The following is an 18,167-nucleotide window of genomic DNA, read 5'->3' on the forward strand; positions in this document are numbered from 1 at the left end:
TCACTGCTCGACATCTGCCATGCCTGCCCTTACTCCAGAGTGGCATGTCAGCCCTCCCCACGGCACAGATGTGGCTCCATAAACAGCCGTTGACATGCGAGGCACGCAAGGCTGACCATGTTAGTCGGAGCCTCTTGTCTTAGTGACCGTTTTAATTTCCAGCCAAGATTAGAAAATGTCAAATGTTGCTGTTATTGAGAGAAAATGAAGCACGGAAATGCCTTTCCTATCTAGGATATTCACATATCTTAATTAAATGGATGATAGGAAAATTATTTTCCCCTCTTTGGGCTACTTCTTATTCAGCCCGGTTATTGTGGCATGCCTCCCAAATGCTATGCATGTGCCAACCAAACTGTGTACATTTCCCAAAGTCATCTCTTCCACTAGCAGAGGACAATGTGATTATTTCTCACCTCCCTCTGCACATTATTCCTTTATCACAGCCAGCGGAGGTGGCAAGCAGAGAGGAATGGCTACTGAGCCTGAATAACCTGCATAGAGAGAGAGAATTGAATCAGATTTGCGATGTTGACTGGCAGCACATCTGATAGCCCCTGGAGCAGGCCTACAGATAAGCGCTGCGTCTTTATTAAAAACAGGCATGCTCCCGCTGCATGGCAGTCACAATAAACAAGGCTGCCTTTCTGTTGCAACTGTCCCTGTCTCTGCCCTTGCACTGCCTGACAATCTGCTTGTTTGCTCAAACTCACACTAGCTATATCACGACCCTGTCCCACTCCCTTCATTTTTTACCCCACATAAAAGTAAAACCTGATCAAACAAAAAATCAACATTTTTGTAGCTTTTCATAAGAGAAATCTGCTGCGTTGCCCAGTATTTATCCACAGCCTTAGCCGCAATGTCTAATACAGATATGGTCCGAGGCAGCTTCCCAGAACCTCTTCAACATATATTGAGGTTGTCTCATGTCAGCTTTCTCTGAGGCTCTCTCAAAATGGTCCTTTGTGAACTTAACCAAGGGCAGCATTTATTGCGTTCATGTTTTTTGTTTGTTTTCGCATCTCAGGAATAGATAAAAATCTCAGCGAAGGCGCCAGGAGATATTTCAAGTGGCACTATAAATACCAGTGCAAATGTTTATAATGTCACTAAGGTGCAAGGTTATCACTGGGCCCTGTGACACTCACACTGGCACCCTAACTGATGAAGTATTAATAGGCCTCTGTATGGGAATGAACTGTGGGGGAATTTTTTCTCTGCATGAAAACATTAGAGACCTTGAATGGGTCATTATGCTAAGATGCTTGTTTCTGTTTTCAGGTGAACATGACGTCGGACCTTGAGGGGAGCGACATGCTGGCAGAGAAGGCCGACAGGAGGGAGTTCATCGACTTGTTAACCAAGATGCTGACCATCGACGCAGACAAGAGGATCACTCCTATTGAAACGCTCAACCACCCCTTTGTCACTATGTCGCACCTCCTGGATTTCCCACACAGCACACAGTATGTGCCCGTTGTTGTTTGTTTATTAATCATTTGAACAGTGAATTATGACACTGTCGCAGTACTCATTCTGTCTGCCTCCCTGTCTGTCCGTGTAGTGTGAAGTCGTGCTTCCAAAACATGGAGATCTGTAAGCGCCGCGTCAACATGTACGACACAGTCAACCAGAGCAAGACGCCCTTTATCACCCACGTTGCCCCCAGCACCTCCACCAACCTCACCATGACCTTCAACAACCAGCTGAACACTGTGCACAGCCAGGTAACGCCTCCTTCATCAGTATGCTGATCGAGAACTTTTATGCTGCGAGATGCTAATTAATTTAACTGTGGTTTACGGCGTTTCCTTTGGAAAAAAAAGACACGAGAAGTGGAATATTTATCGTGTATATGTATCACAATGGATAATTAAAGCGGAAAGCAACAATAGGAAAGATGTGTCTTGCTTACACGCCCAGTCAAATGCTGTCTTAACCAAATAATCGTATATTAAATGCCCAACTGTCAGTAGTTTACCAGCTCAGAGGCCCATGAGCGCCTGTTTGTGTCTTTTTCTTCACTGCACGTTTTTCATGTCTGTCTGCACGTTTCCATTCTTACTAGCCTCCCTTTCTGCCTTGGTGCATGGATATCTGTCGGCCTGCATTTCTGTCTGTGCCCCAGGTCCTTTGGGATTGTCACAAAGTGCTGATTACACACATGACAAGCCCCACTTCCTGCTTGCCTTGCGTTCTGGGGCTTTCAGGCCTTAAGAATCCCTTCTCCAGGCTTCCTCTCTTTTTCCCCTCCTCTCACTCCTGTCCTCCTCTGCCTTCTCCTCTTTCCTCCCGTTTCCTCGGGTTGAGCCTGTGGTGCTTTACCGTTTCTTTCCCGTATGGTCTTGTGAATCGAAACTGCTGACTGCTGGCTTACGCCGGAATCACCGAGCGTCGTGTTGCAAGGTTTTCCAGATTGTGCTTAGTTACAAATCCTGTTCTCTCCCCCCCCACCCCTCTTTTTCAGTAAACAGAGTTCTTTATCACCAACTATATCGAGCCGGCTCACACTGTGTAGCATGCGACAAAAACCCCTATCTTGCTGTGATTTAAATGGATTAACATTCCCTCGGCTTGTCTTTTTCTGCGCCCGGCTCTCAGGGCATATAGACAGACTTAAGTTAGTGATTTATTCAGCGCGATTCATTTGCAAGGCTGGAATGCATCTGTGCAGTGTGTTTTGCTGCTTCCGTGCTTGTTTATGATGAATGCCACAGTGGCATATTGATTATGTTCCCTCCCCTGGTGTTCATCGAACACGCTAAAGAGAGCAAATGAAAAATGAAAGCGCTGTCTCTTTGTCCCCCACCCCCCTGCCCCTGTGTACGCTTAATGAAAGGGCTAAAATTAGACAGCATCTTGTAGAGCAAATACTACTTATGAGCGGAGCAAACGGTGTCTCTCTTAAAAGCATTTGTTTGTATCCAGGATGTTCCCAGGCTGTCTAAGTATGTCTTATTACTGGTCAAGACATGCAGCAGTTACCTTACATAATTAGAGAGTGACAGTTGAGGGGGAATATAACTTCAGTCAGGCGTATTGATTTGGAGGCTTGATAGTGAAGCTGTGGCATGAAATGTCAAGTTTCGCTGCAGCTCATTATCTTGGTTCATTATGAATCCGTAGCATTTAAATGGTCTTATAATATGATCTCTTTATGACTCTACACACTGTTTATGCTGCTGTGTGGTTGGTTGAATTGTGCGCGTTTGAGTAATACTCAGTACAGTGTCATCATTACAGTCTAAATAAGAAGTTTGTTTGCCAGTAAACACTGATAAATGATACAAGACGATCAGAATCTCAGTCTAAATGTGCTCCGTTGGCATTTCGCTCATTGACGGTTGATTATTCTAAGCATTGATTGCATCTCTCCTCACATTCTCACCCTCCCTCTAATCAATCAAATCAACAGTCTGCATATTTTAAGACGCTTTCAAATCAGTAGTCCAATTTCCTTATTCCTCCATCAGCTCCCATTAATGATGGATGCCCCTTCACCCATCTTACCTCGATCCGAGGCTTGTTCTGCATCTTTTTATGTGTGTTGTTTAATTTTCTTTTGTATAATATTATTTTAACTGAATGACTGTGGGTTTGAATAATGGTTGTCATCAAATAATATTGCATCCCCACTCGTACATATATTATATACAAAGCAAAAACCCACCCACCCACATACCTTTATTTGTGAATTATTTTCTGAGAATACTGTTATCTTTCTGTTTTTGTTTATGCCTGCTGTCCAACGCCCCCCTCGGCGAACCTCCACTTCCCTGTTATTTCCCATCAGTACCTCCACTCTCATGACTTTTATTTTGATCCCATCATTCCTTTAGGCCTCCAACCTGGTTCCCTCCTCCAACAACAATGCCACCCTTTCCTTTGCAAGTCCTGATGTCTCCATACTAAACTACCAATCTGCACTCTACCAGCCCTCCGCTGCCTCAATGGCAGCCGTGGCCCAGAGGAGCATGCCCCTGCAGCCGGGGGCTCCTCAGCTCTGCACCGCCCGGCCTGACCCCTTCCAGCAGGCGCTCATCGTCTGCCCACCTGGCTTCCAAGGTAAGGCGATCTGGCGTGTCATTACGCATTAGTGTGAAGAGATAGAGAGGGATTAATGGTCATCTGTGCAAAAAAATAAGACACCAGCAATGTGCGTTGCAGTAGAACAGACCACGATAAGAGATGGAACCCACCTATTCAGCATTTTTTTATAATAATGTACCATATTTACATTGCTGGAGTCTTTTGAAATTCTCCGTGCACAGACAGTTCTCCTTTCTTTCCTTTTTTGTCGTTTTGTTTTGCATCTTTAGCCCACAGGTAGTCAATCGCAGCATACAAACAATGATTCAATGATAAGTTGATGAGGCAATTAATCATTTGAAAGGAAATGTAATATCTTTGTGCAAGGCTTACCAACCACGCTTTTGTCTCCTCTGTGTTTGCACTGGGAGGGCGGGAAAGCTCCGAGGCATTATTCAGTTTGTTTATTCATTCTTTTTGTGGAATGGGTTTTTAAAAAATCCATTATTAGAACTGTTGTTATACTATTGCTATGACTACTGTTTTTTTGTTTTTCCCAAGTACTGTTGCTATATCCGAACACAGTTTTCAGATACAGTGATGTTCTTTATCAGTGCTGCACTTAATTGTTGACATCCTCTGTACATGTGCTTTATTTGCGCACAGGGCTACAGGCGTCCCCTTCCAAGCACACCAGTTACTCTGTGCGGATGGAGAATGCTGTTCCCATAGTGACGCAGGCCCCTGGTGCCCAGCCTCTGCAGATCCAACCTGGCCTGCTAACACAGGTAGGAAAAGTATCACAGTGGAGGAATTAATAGAGTTTTTTAGGCTCTGAACAATAACAGTGCCTGTCCGATTTGGAGCTGACCACATTCAAACAAAGCTCCCTGCATCCTTGTTTTTGTTTTTTTCATAAGCCTCCCTAAGAATAGTTATATCGATGGAGGCTAGAAATCACTCAGTGTTTGTGACCCTGCCCTTGCTGGCAGCTGAGTTTTTTTCCTGAGCTCATTCAGGCCAAACTCTCCTGTGCATCGCTCCCTGCCTCTCTCTCTCTCTCCCTCCCTCTCTCTCTCTCTCTCTCTGCTGTCCTGCTCTCCTGGAGGCTGAGGCTGCCACGGTCTGATGCACACAAAGGCAGGAGCGTTTCACACAGAGAAGGCCTTCACTGGAGCCTGCACATTAGGGCCCGAGCTTTAGCTGCTAATGTACAGTTGTTGGAAGTAACAGAGAGTGACTGTGCATCACTCTCCCTGCACACACACACACACACACACACACACACACACTGAAGACCACTTCCATCACCACAGCACCTCTCTCCCTATGGAAATTTCCATGAAGGCTTTAAATATCCCTGTGAATCTAGGGAGTTTCAAGCGCTCCCTTATCTCCAGTTAATCATGCAGTATGCAGGCAGACAGGCAGCAAAGATCTGTGTGTGTGTGTGTGTGTGTGTGTGTGTGTGTGTGTGTGTGTGTGTGTGTGTGTGTGTGTGTGTGTGTGTGTGTGTGTGTGTGTGTGTGTGTGTGTGTGTGTGTGTGTGTGTGTGTGTGTGTGTGTGTGTGTGTGTGTGTGTGTGTGTGTGTGTGTGTGTGTGTGTGTTGTACGCCTGTGTTTCTATGGTGGGTTAATCTGTCAGATACCAAATGGTGATTAGCTCCAGGGCTGCTTCCAAGTCAGGCGCTCCAAATTACAGGCCTCAGAGGATTCTGGGAGGTCAGGATGACACTCTGCATGACCAGAGAATTAACAACACCACCAGATCCATGGGTGTTATGGATCCATCAGATCACACGTTGCTGCTATACTCTGCAGGATTTCACCTCAGTACAAAGGCAGGCAATAGTTAACAAAAGCAGATGGTTTATATGGGCCAACGAGCAGCACACCTAATAACAGCATGTGTGGTTTTTTTCCGTTCACTGTGGGAGGTCTGGAACATCGTCTTGGGTTTATTCTCCTCACCGGCTGCTGCCCATACACCCTTAGTTCATCTCGGACCCATGCATGGTTAGCCCCTGAGCTCCCTGTATGTGCAGAGAGGGAGCAGAGTGAAGCATGGAGGCAGGGACACCAGCAGGACCTTTATCTGAGCAGGAATGCAGAAAATGTGGAAACAATTGGGGAGTGAGAGCTTGGGCTTTCAAAAAGGGTTTTCACCCGGACTGAGGTGACAAAGGGTTTTCACCCGGGACTGTAGGTCGAGGTGGGGGGTGGTGGGCTGGCTGATAGTGATGGTGTACTCTGAGAAGAAAGAAAACGGCCTCTTAACTGGGTTACCATTTCAGGGCAGACAGGCTGGTTACACAACGCAGACGCCCAGCGAGAGAGGCATGTAGAGTGCCGGGAATGGAGATAGAGCGGGCGGGAGGAGGAGACGCGGGAGATGGATGGATGTATTACAGTCTCTTAATGGCATGTTGATAAAAGGCCTTGGATGTGGTCTTAGATGTAAAGAACATCTCCAGCTCCAGAATGTTCCATTAGAGATGTCAGTCATCAGCCCAAAGACAAGGCAGGGCTGCTGGCCTGCAGATGCCCCCTGAAGCATTTTAACCACAGGATGGTTGTTTTGGGCTCTGCAACCTGCCTCACGCAGACACAAAAACAATGCAACTTCCACAAGCCGGCAGCCAGAATACAGAACAGAGCAGCTACCTTGTGTCTGAATATAATAAAAAAAGACAGCACAAAGCAAATATGTGAATACAAAGATGAAGGTTAAGATAAAGTAAAAAGATAGAGGTAGAAATAAAGCTGCCGTAGCATATGCACAGATTTTCCCTCCCTCATTTAAACGTGTGTGCCGCAGTACATACTGATGCCGTTGTTAATAGATGTGCAAATGGTATTAAAGGAACAATTCATTAGCCCTGACATTAAAGTGCTAATCAATAGAACTGCATTAAACTATTAGGGTTACACACACATTGACGCACCAACATGCTTGGGCATGCATGCACACACACTCGTGTTGGCACATCTCTGGCCATATTATGCCTCTCCCGTTCTGCATCAGAAATACAAAGTAGCTTTTTTCACAGCAGCTTGAATGGGCCCAGGAATTTAATTAGAACAAAGACTGATTTGACTCAAGTCAAACACATAATCAGGCTAACACACACACATACACTCACTCATATGCATGCAGACAATGAAAGGAGCTGCTGTACATCTTTATTAAGTCCTGGTCTTATCTCTTTTGTCAATGGATGTCTCCTTGAAGCCCGCTGAGTTCATTTTGTATGCCGAGTAGCCGGTTAGGACCAGCTGTTATGCACTTTGTTAAAAGATACTGTAATGTAACACAACACCGTCAAACTAATCTGCAAAGACTTCCCTTTGTTCATCCATTTTTAATGCTTAACTTTGCATTGCAATGACAGACTTCGTAAAATAAATTCATATTTTGGATGCTTTGTTTTATAGCAGTTCACTGTTTTTTATTCTCTCTCTGACTTTAATTCTCATTTTCTTCTCCCCCCTCTTTATTTATGTCCTCCTCCTTCAGCAGGCCTGGCCCAGCGGCACCCAGCAGATCCTCCTGCCTCCAGCCTGGCAGCAGCTCACCCACACCTCAGTCCAGCATGCCACTGTCATCCCCGACTCCATGGGCAGCACACAGCCTCTCGCCAACTGGAGGTAAACAACACTGCTCTCTTTTTACTTCTTTCTTTCTTTCTTTCTTTCTTTCTTTCTTTCTTTCTTTCTTTCTTTCTTTCTTTCTTTCTTTCTTTCTTTCTTTCAACTGCTCCCAGCCAGCCTCTATTGATGTCTGAATATTGTGGCCTACAGTTTCCAAATCCACCTTTCCTCTTGAACTGGATAAATAAATCTAATAGGTTGACATGTATCACTCTAAAGCTTCAAAATGAAAGCACTTTGCCAAATCAAGTTTATACACATAACATCAGGGGCAAGTCTGTAGGTCAGTTCAGATAAATGGATTTCAAAGGCCAGCAGTGGTTTTATGGCTTTTATAGGCAAGATGTGCTATAGGAAGATGGTACTGCGTAAGACTGATTGACCGAGGAGCCTGTAACTCCCTGACAGCTCGTCCTTTATCTTCTATGAATCACATTCCATTTCGCGTATACTGGCGATTTCATAAGAGCAGATTTACCTCAGGGAGATGGGATATATGTACACGTAGAGACATCATGTCTAGGAGAGCCTGTCACTGCGATGACTCGATAAATGGATGGATAGATGGCGACCTGCCGGGAGATAAGGTGGCTGCAGGTATATAATGTGTATGCGGAGGACAGCTGGGGCCATGTATGCACAGATTCATTCGGGAGCTGTCCATCTGTGACCAGACACCCACCTCCCCGTTTCCAACTCCCTCCTCCCTGTCCAGTGGCTGCTCTGTTGTCCTCAGAGAGACGATCGGGAAAGTGTCGCACTTCCTCTGCAGAGCTATCGCTCCACAGCTGCTGGTGTCAGCTCCTCTGCCCTCCCTCCCTCCCTCTCTCTCCCTCACTCTCTCTCCCTCACTTTTTCCCTCTCCTCCTTTGAGTCCCTCTTAGAAGAGTTAGATGCTGCCACCTGCTGGCTACTCTGGGAAATACTTCCCCTGGGTTCTTTTCTACCTCACCAATGTTGGGTTTGGCTATCCTTTATAGATTGATGTGTTTTGCAGCATCTCACCCAGTGTTGCTTCACTTGCAGGTCCTACTCTTGTGGTAACATTAAACTGTTTTATGTTACAGGAATTCCCATCCTCACGGCAGCCATTATAATCCCATCATGCAGCAGCCAGCATTGTTGGCTGGCCACGTCACGCTCCCATCCAACCAGACGCTAAATGTAGGAGTGGCACACGTTATGAGGCAGCCCTCAACCAATAACAACTCCTCTTCCAAAAAGAACAAACAGCACCAGATGTCTGCCAGGTACTCTTATATTCTGATGACTTAAAGTAAATCAACATTCTCAGGTTAGATTATGAGACAATGGGCCTCTGGGCACAGATAAACAGAAGGCCCCTCCACCTTTAGTACTGCACATAAGAGCAGGACACACACATTTGATAGCTGTTTAGTCTCTTATTGTGGTCATTTTGTGTCCTTGTCATTATTAATTTTTTTCTTTGCAGTTATTTTTAGTGTCTTTATCATTGCTCTGTCTATTGTCATTGTAGTCTTTTTGTAGTTATTTTGAAACTCTGTTGTTGCATTTTGTCTCTTTGAAGTGATTCTCTTTATCTTTGAAGGGGCATTGGGTGTTTTTGTAGAATTTTTAGTGTCTTTATAGTTGCTTTGAACTAATTTGTAGTTATTTTGAGTCTCTTTGTAGTTGCATGGGGTCTTTCCTGTTTTTTGTGTTGTCCCTTTTATCCCTTTTCAAGGCTATTGTTCATTCCAGCCTTTTTGCATCTGTTTTAAGTTGTTTGGGTCATTTTGCCGTTATGTTATGTTTCTTTATGGCTTCCTGGTTGTTTTTTGTCTCTTCAAGAAGCATTTTGTAGGTGAAGGCCCCTGACAGTTTGGGCCCTGTACCCTGTAGGCCCAGCTATTTATCTCTCCATTAACATACAACACATCACAATCTGTGACATCTTCTGATTTTTGACACTTATCCTCTTTTCTGTCTTTTTTCAGAAACATGTCAGCCTATGAGGTGTCGTCCTCTCAGGCAGTGCTGTCCCCGCAGCGCTCCAAGCGGGTGAAGGAGAATACGCCTCCACGTTGCGCTGTGCTACAGAACGGCTCGGCCTCCAACTGCCCGCCCCCGCAGGGCTGTGGGTGGGGGTCTAACGAAGCAGAACAGGCTTCCAGCACCACCCGCGACCATCAGCACCAGCACCATGTCCCCAGACAGACCATCATCATCCCTGACACGCCCAGCCCTGCAGTCAGCATCATCACCATCAGCAGCGACACCGATGAGGAAGATGACCACAAACAAAAGAAAAGGTCAGTTTTGGGTTTCTGCTGATTGGAAAATACTAAATGTATACCATTGGGAATACCAATGCTGGTTACTGTGAATTACCATTGAGCAGGTTTGCCAGCCAAGAAATAAAAAAACGTGACTTGGTAAAATATATCTGCTTTGACTTAGCAGGATGCAAACATGCTTTCACAATTAGCAGTGAAACTGAGAAGCCAACTGTCCTCTTTTTTTGTATGGTTTCTGTGGTTATATAGTGTATATGGTTTCTAAGGCTGTGTATGATATAAGACATTTTCAATGACACATCTCTGGGTTCTAGTATCAGACCACTGTGCGCCTATAAAAGTAATTTAATCTGAAGTCATAAAATGCTAACAGGGCCATCCAAGGCCAGTTGTAATTTCTGAGGCAGTGGTAATTTGCGACCGATGGTCAAATCAATTTTATGACCATCCAGTCATCTGACAACAGGAAAGAAAAGATGTGCAAAAGACAACTCCTTTATGCCGTATTACGCTGCAAGGAAAAACACAAAATAAGAACCAAGAGTGGGGAAGTACAAGAAAACCAGCTAGCAATGGGGAGATAAAAAGTATGTTTTGACAGAAATTGTGTCGTTCTGGGTATGTACTTGGCTGTAGCGCGCAGTATGCAGAGGGGATGTAAAATCTGATCCTGACATATGATACCATATTATTGATATCCCTTGAGTTCATCTGATTCCCTGACAGTAATTTATTTTTCTTTTTTTTAAAAAGATTTTTTTGGGCAACCAGTGCCTTTAATACAGTGACAGTACAGGTCAGAAATGGGGACACAGAGGGGAAGACGCGCGGCAAAGGGACTCAGGCCGGATTCAAACCTGGATCCACCGCATGGGGATCCAACCCCAGTATATGGTGGCCTGCTCTACTCACTGAGCTATACGACGGCCCCCTTAAATGAATTTCTTAATAACTTTCGCCTTCTCTTTCCTCCAGTTCATCTACAAAGCAGCGAAAGAATGTCATCAGTTGCGTGACGGTCCACGATTCGCCCGACTCTGACTGTTCCAGCAACAGCCCTTACACTGTGGAGTCCAGACACCCCAACAACAACAGCTACGACACAAAGACAACCATCCTGGACAACTACAATAACGGGAACCCCCGCACCATCATCATTCCTCCCCTCAAAACCCAGAACAGTGAGGTCCCCATTGAGTGTGAGCGCCTAATGCCAGGTAAAGGACTGTGACAGGTTCTTTACCTAATTAAATTTGCTTAATACATTAAACTATTACATTGTTACTTCTTTCCAAATAACCATATCCTCTCCCTTGCAGATGCAATGAACCATCAGAATACAGCTTATAAATTCAAATCCTCCAGTGGAGTGCTGTCTGGCAATCATCACCTACCAGGGGGCATACCTGGGGGCGTGGCCTATCGGCAGCAACGCTCAGGGCCACACCCCCTCCAGCAGCAGCCTCTCAATCTCAGTCAGGTATGGTGACACATGTCATATCACTGTCTGTGTTTTGATATGTGTGTACAAAACTTTAAATATTTTAGAAGAATAACATTTATTGTTCATATATGTAGCTTATTTTGTGATTTCACGTTCTATTAGATGAAAAGAACAATACCAACCTTATGTCTGTACGGGAGGCTAACATAAACTGAAAGATAGCTTAGATTAGCATTAAGATTGGAAACCTGTGCAAGAAGCTAGCCTGTCCCTGTCCATGGATAACGAAAAAAGAGATGAGATTGATAATTGATCCTCACCAGAAAGCAAATGTGCACATTTTTCAAAATGTCAAAATATACCTTAAGGTTCCTAAGTCATTTGTGACCTCATCCAATAGCTTTTGAAGGGAAAGTTCGAATGTTATGATATGGGGTTGTCTTTTACTCCTAACAGGGGGTGTACTTCATACAACCCATCTTTAAAACATCCCAACTATTCCTTTAAGCAATCACATTTGGACTATGAGAAAAAAATAATTTCAGGAGCAATAAAACTGACATTCGTCCTTTCTATGACCCCACTTACAGGCGCAGCAGCATATGGTAGCCGAACGAAACGGCCATCGGCGCCAGCAGGCCTACATCACCCCCACCATCACCACCCAGGGCCCGTACTCCTTCCATCACAATAGCCCCTCTCACACAGCCAATGTCCACCCGCACCTGGCTGCCACCCACCTACCCAGCCAGCCCCACCTCTACACCTACACGACCCCCGCCGCTCTGGGCTCCACCGGCACTGTGGCCCACCTGGTGGCGTCGCAGGGCTCGGCGCGCCACGCAGTCCAGCACGGAAGCTACCCGCCCAGCATCGTCCACCAGGTCCCGGTCAGCATGGGCCACCGTGTGCTGCCCTCGCCCACCCTGCACCACAGCCAGTACCAGGCCCAGTTCACCCACCAGGCTTACATCAGCGCTTCGCCCGCCTCTGCTGTCTACACTGGATACCCGCTGAGCCCCACCAAGGTCAACCAGTACCCTTACCTCTAGAGAACACACTGATCGACACTGGAGAGCCTGACCCAGCGCTGCTGCTGCCCCCTCCGAAACCCACCCGCCCTGAGCCCCGTCAAAATCCTCTCCTCGACCTCAGACATAAAACAGAGATAGAGGAACATGCAATCCTCATGAAACTGTCACGTATAACTTGAAGATATAATGACAGAGAGAAAAAGAAACAAAAGATTCACAGCCTCTCTAGAAGGGAAAGATGGGGTTGACTTTCAGAGGGGTACATTTCAAGTTATTTTCTTTCATTCATTCATTTTTTTTCCCCCTGAAAGGGCCAGTTTTCGCATTCATTTGTCAATTCTTGATTTTTTACTTTACTAGTAAAGTAATGTCTCTTTAGTTTTACAGGGAAGTTAGAATCCGGCCTTTTGGGACTGTGGAGACTTTCTGTTTTTTTCTTTTTGTTAACCCCCTCTCAAATTCGGGAAGTGACTGTTGAACAGGGGTTATTGACTGGAAGTTCGGAATCCCAAGAATATTTGGGAGAAGGTGAAATACGGAAACCTGCTGCTCTTTAAAGAAAAAAATATTGATGGCCTTGAACTGTCTTAATATTTCCAAATCATTCATGGTGTGGGGAGAAAAGAGAGGCATCCACCTTCTCCACCTGAGGAGGCTTCTGGAAATATAACCAACAGAAGACAACAAACTTTTTAGTGTATTTATAGATATTTCTTTCCTTTATGTTTCACCTTTATGACGATACTCCAGTTTTTTGCTAGGTGTCTTAGCTGGGCCCCGTTCTTAGAATGTAGCAGTCTGCACCAGTTGATTATCTTTTCCAGATACCAATAGATTTATTTGTTCCTCTTTTTTCAATGTGATTGCACAAAGTGGTTATAATAACATAGGCATGTACAACGTGATTGTCTGTGTGTGCTACTGTCAGCCATGCGTGTGTATCCACCTCCTTAAAACTCTCTTTAGTCTTTAGGTCTTTGACCATTGTTCCCTCGTAGTGCCTTACAGATATAACGACACAGTTTACTTGGCTTGGATCCTGAAAGCCACAAGAGACTCTAGCTATACTTAAAACGACATGTTTCCCTGGTTTCACATGCTAGTCGGGGCAGTTGTAGCTCTCTTCCAGGTGTAGGCTCAGCCCTTGCTGTTTCTCCTCCTAAAATGACAGCATACTGTTAGATGATGAAGATTAACGCCAGATATCACGCTGAGCTTTTTTATTATGTGTGCATGAGATAACTTGCCTGGGGTACTTACCAAAGTCATATAGAAATTCTTGTTACATTGTGCTCTGGATATTAGTGTAAATATGAAAATGTACAGTATAGCTGTAGCTGTGAACCTCTATCACCCAAAATGTGGCTTTAGTTTGGAATATATTTGTTTTGTTTTAATTCAAGGGAATTCATGCAGCGTGAGTTATTAGCTCAGTTTTCAAGAACAGGGAATAAGTTACAGTACAATGTTTGAGACACAGTAGAGGTGGCTTTTTAAAGGATAAAAGCTAGTCAGAGAGAAGGGCCTGACAGGAAGTGATTGTTGCCATGAGGGTGGGTTCTGTGAGGCTGTATGGATAGCCAGGTCTGCAGAGAAGAGGCAGAGTATCGAGGGTTGTTCGAGAGAGATACTGTGTAGGCATGAGTGAGAGGGCTGTTTGAAAGCATAGGGTCAGTTTAGGTAGGGACTGTGGAGGACAGGGCGAAACTCTCTATCTTAAATGGGACTATAATGGTAGCAAGTTGGCACTGAGCAGGTTGATAGTAACACTGAGTCCGGGTAGTCGGTAGGAGCCCAAATGGAGGGCACTACCTTACCTGAATGCACACTTTCTGACGTGAATCCTTCAAAGATAATTGGAAGTTATTTGTTGCGCTTGAGGTTTGGGTAGCATCTAAAAGAACAGCAGGAACAGAACAGAAGGGAAATGCCACAGCATACACCTGGAAGGGCACTTTGTGGACAATTTTGTTGCCACTGTCCATTTGTCTTCGAACCAGGTACACCGCAGACATCACCACGCCAGCCGAAACGGGATACCGGATCACTTAGAGAACCAATAGGGCTTTCGCTTTGTGTGTTCGCTGCTTCATCAAATTGTTTTCCCCATGTAGCCAATGATACAAATATCTCCTGTGTTCATTTGTCCTCGTATAGGCACATCAGTATCGCTGGTGGGTTAGTGAAATCCTTCCCCTCCCCTTCTTCCATGGTATGCCATAGTACTTGCATTTGAAGTGATTTTTTTGTTGTTGTTTTTAACTTAACATTATCTTGAATTTTTTTTTGACATGGCTGTAGTACATGTTGTGTTTATTTTTTAGAGATTGTTGCAATAATTCTTGTGAATGTTTTATCAAGAGTGTGTGTGTTTTTATTATATGTTATTTCTATTTTGTAACCTGGGGGTTGATGTACAGTGAAATGTAGTATTACGTCGAGGTGGGTGCACCTGTGTTAAAGTGTTGCAACACTGCTGGTGATAGTAAGTGTGGAGTTGATTATAATCCAATGGGGCCCTTAAAGATTGCTTAAGGGTACCACAACAAGGTTTGAAATACTTAAATCTCTTTTAAAAAAAATCTTTTTGCGGGCCCCAGAGTGTCATCCTGGTACTTTTTACCCCCACACTCCCCTTCACTTCCGAGTTGTCAAAGATGTGATTTAAGTAAGTTGCTGGTTACATCATTCTTTTCTCTTCTATTAATGTCTTTTTATTTTGATTTGATCTACTTTATTTCCTCAAGCTTATAGGGGTTTAAGCACACACGCATAAGGGAGATGATTTTCCATTGAAATATTTTCTGTTATTATGAAACAGACTACTGAAACATTCCACGTTTGAGGGAATTTGGCGTTACTCATGCTACACTGCTGTGTCCTGTGCCCTCTCCTGTCAGCAGGGGGATAGCATTGTCATTCTAGGACTTGTTTTTTATTTTTCGCTCCTCCCACCAAAGAATTCTACAGATCGATCGTGTACAGCACAGTAGAGTACAAGCAATCCTCCACAGCGTTGCTAGAGCAGACAGGCAATAACTCCTGATCTCATTTTATTTACAAGTGATTTTGATGACATGTTGTTTTACCCCCAACAAATGCATGTGTGCATATGAATACACAAGGAGGATTTAACATCTTAATACAGCACAGTGAATTTCTTTACAATCTACGTTCATTTATCCTCGCACTTGGCCCTGTCAATAATTATCTAACCTAAATCCAAAATGTAAAGCCAGTTTTTGTTCTTCTGCATTGTTAATGTTGTAGCTTTATTGGTGTTGTATGAAAATGAATTTGTATTCTAAAAGGTTTGTTTTTAAATTAGCGTGCCATGGAATAGAATGACCTGTAAAAAAAAAAAAAGAATTAATCAAAAATGTACCAACTATACCTTTAAAACCATGGTCACCCGCACAAAATGAATGTAATAAGTGACCTGCGGCATCTGAAATGGCTTTAGATCTTTGTCAGTGGGTGGCCATTCATTTCGTTTCTACACCGTTTGTGGCCATGCATGATGCAATAATTATACATCCAGCAAAATTCCATGTGAGAGAAATAATGTAAAATTACCACTATCCTGATGATTGGGGGGATATCAAATGATCGCTATTTTCTCAAATGAAACCCAATTTAGAGGAGCTCTATATGCGCGACGTTGTGGAAAAATGACTTGATGTGTATGATATGTTTGTCTATTACTCTGTTTCACATAACCAATGTTTTGTGTTTTATAAAAAAGGGGAATCAGAAATGTGAGCATTAACGTAGATCGAGTGACCTTACAATTACCAAAATGTGCTTAAGTATAGTGTGAAAAACGTTTTTTTTGTGTTGTTGAGGTGAACATAGCCTTCCCAGCTAGCGACTTTACTATTAGAGTACTGCCTTCCAAATAACCAATAATACCTCCAAAGGTGACAATACAATTAGAAATAAGGCAGTGTCTCACTCTGGATGAAGTCTGGCATTCTCCAACAAATTACACTCAAACTTCCAGCTTTGCTCACGGTATTACTGTGAAACATTCCTGAGAGCATGATGGCGCAGAGTGCTACAATAGTCTTCACACAAACTCTTCTAAGGTGACAAGAGGTGAACACACAACACTCTCGATCTAAACCGTTGGCATAGTTGCAGCTGCCTCCCAAAGTACAAAAGGGTGAGGATCAGGTGGATTAACCATGATCTGATTTTCTTTCTGTCACAAGAAAATTCATAATCTAGCCACACAAGCATTCTTAAAGACCTTTCGGATGAGAGTGTATATTGTTTTCCTCTTATTTCTGGAGATCTGCTCCTTTTGCTGGCTATTCCTTTGGGGGAATTCAGGGTGAGGTGGTCAGAGTTTGATGCCATCACTGATAGAGGGAGTCAGGCAAATTTAAGAACCAAAACTGATTAAAAAGCGATTGTTTTCCAACTCATTATTCTAGTTTGTGTAAAGCCCCACTTTAAATCCACAAAATACTGCCCTATAAGATCTTTGGTATTTCTTTTAATAACTGAAAAATGTAACTTTTCACATCTGACTTTAAGAGCGATTTCTAGCTGAAGACAGTTATTTTGTGGTGTTAATAAATGGGATCTAGAAGCAGTAGACCAAAGCTACATTCAAAGCCAGATTTGCCTGTTTACACTACAAAACTATTATTCTGAAGCTAGCCTGTCTTGTCAAAGTCACAATCCCCTTTGTTACATTCTTAAAACTCTAAATTAGATTAGCTCAATTTTTCATATACTGATTATTTACATTTTCTAAAGACCTAAGAGTGCATCAAACCCTGACCCCCTTTTGTGTCCATTGCTGTATGGTTTCTCAATTATGTAAAATCTCATTATTTGTCGATAAAGCTAACGTGTGCTGCAGTATTTCCTAGTATACTTCTCTATTAATTGTCTTTGCTTATTTACTTTTGTTTATCGGGGTGTGATGTCTCATTATTTCAATCTGTTGATGTAGCGTTCTATGTATACCCTGTTCCTTAGCCTAATATTATTAAGTATGTTATGAGAATGGATATTTTACTGGCTTTATAGAATGTTTAAATAAATATAACAATGACAATAAGAAGAAGGATTAATTAAACCTCCTAACAAGTTCAGTACTTGCTACTAAGCGCTTGTGTTACCATTATGATGTTGTGTGCTTCTCTTAATCATTTTCGTTGTAGAAAAATGGAGTGAATTTATATTAGGCTTCGAAAAAACTAATGATAGCATTGTACATTTTACAGGAGGATTTTAACAGACAAACCGCTTCGTCAAATAGAAGAATATAGTTATTTTAATTGTCCTCTTTACTAACTGTAGGGTGAGAAGGGGCTCGCCTTGTGGTGAACTATGTTATAGCTTGTTATTCACTGTTACTTTTGATCATTTTTTCGGTCTCCGAGGTGAATCGAGTTATTAATGAGAATTTGTATGCTCACATATGCATATTGTATATGTGTAGAAATGTAATCACACTTTGTCTTGGATTTACATTAAACTGTTAAGTCACGGCACCAGTCTCCTGTTTTCTACTGTGATGTGTATATGTGTGTGTGTCAGTGCTTGAGGTTTGTTGTGAGGTCCTGAACGTGACAACTCTTTTAATACATCAGAAAAACACATACAATTATATAATAATAATCATAATAATAAGCAAGCATAATATACAATATAACTCCAAAATGTAAAACAATTAATTGGAAAATCATTCTAAACATTTTGAAATAAAATTTGGTTAAAGAGGATGATCAT

General features: G+C 43.2%; 1 protein-coding gene across 3 annotated transcripts in view; it reads left to right on the plus strand.

The window, feature by feature from the left end:
* hipk2 (homeodomain interacting protein kinase 2) overlaps positions 1–17,929 on the plus strand; it is a 77,799-nt gene extending 59,870 nt beyond the window's left edge. Inside the window, exons 6-15 of one of the 3 annotated variants that reach the window (XM_063901402.1) lie at positions 1,285–1,469; positions 1,568–1,730; positions 3,843–4,068; positions 4,699–4,820; positions 7,550–7,680; positions 8,751–8,933; positions 9,642–9,956; positions 10,917–11,158; positions 11,261–11,421; positions 11,976–17,929. In XM_063901402.1, coding sequence (XP_063757472.1) covers positions 1,285–1,469; positions 1,568–1,730; positions 3,843–4,068; positions 4,699–4,820; positions 7,550–7,680; positions 8,751–8,933; positions 9,642–9,956; positions 10,917–11,158; positions 11,261–11,421; positions 11,976–12,437 — 2,190 coding nt within the window. In that variant the 3' untranslated portion in view covers positions 12,438–17,929. The remainder of the gene's footprint in view (positions 1–1,284; positions 1,470–1,567; positions 1,731–3,842; positions 4,069–4,698; positions 4,821–7,549; positions 7,681–8,750; positions 8,934–9,641; positions 9,957–10,916; positions 11,159–11,260; positions 11,422–11,975) is intronic. The other 2 variants (XM_063901420.1, XM_063901412.1) reach the window with 2 other exon arrangements.
* The last annotated feature ends 238 nt before the right edge of the window (positions 17,930–18,167 follow it).

This window comes from Eleginops maclovinus, chromosome 2 (assembly GCF_036324505.1).
Source record: "Eleginops maclovinus isolate JMC-PN-2008 ecotype Puerto Natales chromosome 2, JC_Emac_rtc_rv5, whole genome shotgun sequence".
Taxonomy (NCBI): Eukaryota; Metazoa; Chordata; class Actinopteri; order Perciformes; family Eleginopidae; genus Eleginops; species Eleginops maclovinus.